A 3,346-nucleotide genomic window follows, 5' to 3' on the forward strand; every position below is an offset into this window, starting at 1 on the left:
AAGAGCTGTGTTTCTGAAGGTGGTTTGAAGGCTAGTTGTTTTGAACTCATGGTATTTTCTCGGTGGCAGTGCTGCGCAGGGAAACTAGGCTCTCAGCTTGGCCAGTAAACCTGCCTAGTGCAGCTTAAGGCAGATCAATACCGCCTTCACATTTGCATCGGAAACCCCAGTGGCCATGGTTCAACAGGAAGACATTTTTAGAGTTTCCACTTGGGTTATCAGGAAAACATCTTTATCTGCTGGAAACTAGATAAGGAGAGGTGGCTCTGCCTGTCCCGCTGGAGGCGAGGAAACCGCAGAAAGGCCAGGAGTGGAGAGTTGAGTTTGAGGGTAATTGTTGGAGATCCAATGCCAGGCATTATGGCAGCTGAGATCATGGTTAAGGAGCCATTGTGTGGATGGGTCATTAATAACTCAGATGAGTGAGTTGGAGACCACCTATTATTTAGAGGAAAGTAAGAAAGCAAAGCCTAAAATTGGGAGGGAAGAGAAGAATACTATGTGAAATCTTAGAGGTCCCTTTGATGGCTCTCAGTGCTCCCTCTGGGAAGAAAGGCTCTCAGATTGTCCCTTAAGGAAACTTGGAGGTATTCTACGTTTTTTTTTTTTTTCTTTTTTTTTTGACACAGGGTGTTGCTCTGTCACCCAGGCTGGAGCGCAGTGACCCAGACAGAGCTCACAGCAGCCTCAACCTCCCTGGCTCAAACAATCCTCCCATCTCAGCCTCCTGAGTAGCTGGGACTACTGGTGTGCTCCACCATGCCCAGCTAATTAAAAAAAAATTTTTTTAGGGCCGGGCGCGGTGGCTCAAGCCTGTAATCCCAGCACTTTGGGAGGCCGAGGCGGGCGGATCACGAGGTCAGGAGATCGAGACCATCCTGGCTAACACGGTGAAACCCCGTCTCTACTAAAAATACAAAAAAAAAAAGTAGCTGGGTGAGTTGGTGGGCACCTGTAGTCCCAGCTACTCGGGAGGCTGAGGCAGGAGAATGGCGTGAACCCGGGAGGTGGAGGTTGCAGTGAGCCGAGATCGCGCCACTGCACTCCAGCCTGGGGGACACAGCAAGACTCCCGTCTCAAAAAGAAAAAAAAAAAAAAAAAAAAATTTTTTTTTTTTTTTTTCGGTAGAGACTATGTCTCCCTATATTGCCCAGGCTGATCTCAAAAGTCCTGAGCTCAAGTGATCCTCCTGCCTCAGACTCCAAGTGCTGGGATTACAGGTGTGAGCTACTGTGCCAGGCCTGGTATTTTACTTTTTTTTTTTTTTTTCTGTTGTCCCAGATTTATTGAAAATAATATAGCACTACAGAAAAAATTCAAACGGGTCCCCGAGGCGTTTTGAAATTCATCCCAACTGTAGGCTGAGTGACCTGAAGGTTGGACAGACTGCTGAAGTCCAAAAGCTTCAGCATTTCCTTAGTGTCAGGATCTACTTCAATTATCTCCTGATCCAAGGCTGAGACCTCAGGAGCATAATTGTCTCTCCTTTCTCTCTCCTCCTCCTGCAGCTTGATGGAGATACCTCTTACTGGGCCTCTCTGAATCCGCTTCATCAGATGCGTGACATAGCCTGCTATCTTGTTGCGGAGCTTTTTGCTGGGGATAATGGCGATCTCCTCGCACATGCGCTTGTTCGTGTGGAAGTCGTTGCCCAGGTGTGTGTAGTACTTTTCTATGATGACCCGGGCTGCCTTCTTCACGGTTTTGGTGCGAACGCGGCCCATGTTAGCGGGTCCTTGGTAAAAGAGCGGTATTTTACTTTTTAAACCATCTTTCCTTGGTTTTCATTTAAAGCATCAAGAAAGGTGCTTGGGGAGGGGAAAAAGAGCCTACCCAAAACACTGAAAATTATTGATTTGTATTTAGATACAGAATTGAAGATGCTTGTTTTCAAAGATAAGTATGCTTCTCGGGATATGTTTGGTTTAATTTTATATAAAAGGAATTACCAAAGAGTTTCAATCAGGCTGTGGTAGGTATTGTTTAGCAAATCCAATTAACAAAATGTTGGCCTCTGTGTATTAACCAGATCTGTCTTAAAAGTTGTCCATCAGCTTGGCAAGGGTGTTTTGTCATGCTAAAAAGCTTTTGCATTTAGATGCAAATTAGATCTAGTATATCAGAAAAAAGAGAAGCTTTTGACATTTTTATATTCTGACAATAACAGATTATGTCACTTAAAAGAATCTGAATATAAAACACTATTGACCCACCAGATGATCTGAAATTAGCCAGTTTTTTTTTTTTTTTTTTTGAGACGGAGTCTCGCTCTGTCGCCCAGGCTGGAGTTCAGTGGCGCAATCTCGGCTCACTGCAAGCTCCGCCTCCCGGGTTCACGCCATTCTCCTGCCTCAGCCTCTCCAAGTAGCTGGGACTACAGGCACCTGCCACCACGCCCGGCTAATTTTTTTTTTTGTATTTTTAGTAGAGACGGGGTTTCACCGTGGTCTCGATCTCCTGACCTCGTGATCCGCCCGCCTCAGCCTCCCAAAGTGCTGGGATTACAAGCGTGAGCCACCGCGCCCGGCGAAATTAGCCAGTTTTGTGTGTGTGTGTGTGTGTGTGTTTAATGATCTAAGCACCCTCATTTAGTTGTCTTCAGAGGAGTAAAACTTAATTATTTTTACAACTTGCATGCATGAAAACAAAGCAGGTTTTGCAGGTCTGACTTCATTTGTACAGTTCTTTTCAAACAGAAACATATTTTACCTTATTCTTATTTTTTTATTTTTTATTTTTATTTTTGAGCAGGGTCTTGCTCTGTCTCCCGGGCTGGAGTGCAGTGGCGCCATCTCAGCTCACTGCAACCTCTGCCTTCCAGGTTAAGTGATTCTTGTGCCTCAGCCTCTCAAGTAGCTGGGATTAGGCATGCGCCACACCACACCCAGCTAATTTTTGTGTTTTTTAGTAGAGATGGGTTTCACCATGTTGGCCTGGTCTTGAACTCCTGGACTCAGGTGATCTGCCTGCCTCAGCATCCCAAAGTGCTAGAACTACAGACGTGAGCCATCGTGCCTGGACTATTTTTGTTTTTTTAAATTATTTATTTATTTATATGTTTTTGAGACGGAATCTTGCTCTGTTGCCTATGCTGGAGTGCAGTGGCGTGATCTTGGCTCGCTGCAACCTCTGCCTCCCAGGTTCAAGTGATTCTCCTGACTCAGCTTCCCAAGTAGCTGGGATTACAGGTGCCTGCCACCACACCCGGTTAATTTTTGTATTTTTAGTAGAGATGGGGGTTTCACCATGACAGCCAGGCTGGTCTCGAACTCCTGACCTCGTAATCTGCACATCTTGGCCTCCCAAAGTGCTGGGATTACAAACGTGAGCCACCGCACCCAGCCTA

The 3,346-nt window shown here is 45.8% G+C and overlaps 1 protein-coding gene across 1 annotated transcript; it reads right to left on the minus strand.

The window, feature by feature from the left end:
• Nucleotides 1-1,260: 1,260 nt before the first annotated feature.
• On the minus strand, nt 1,261-1,764 carry LOC129462589 (small ribosomal subunit protein eS17-like). Its single transcript, XM_055242687.2, has one exon. It carries the CDS (start codon nt 1,722-1,724, stop codon nt 1,317-1,319), a length of 408 nt encoding a protein of 135 aa, XP_055098662.1. The 5' UTR covers nt 1,725-1,764; the 3' UTR covers nt 1,261-1,316.
• Nucleotides 1,765-3,346: the final 1,582 nt, after the last annotated feature.

This window comes from Symphalangus syndactylus, chromosome 14 (assembly GCF_028878055.3).
Source record: "Symphalangus syndactylus isolate Jambi chromosome 14, NHGRI_mSymSyn1-v2.1_pri, whole genome shotgun sequence".
NCBI classification, from domain to species: Eukaryota; Metazoa; Chordata; class Mammalia; order Primates; family Hylobatidae; genus Symphalangus; species Symphalangus syndactylus.

What these genes read in the sequence shown, in the direction of transcription:
- LOC129462589 (XM_055242687.2), bottom strand. Translation starts at nt 1,724, where the DNA reads ATGGGCCGCGTTCGCACCAAAACCGTGAAGAAGGCAGCCCGGGTCATC.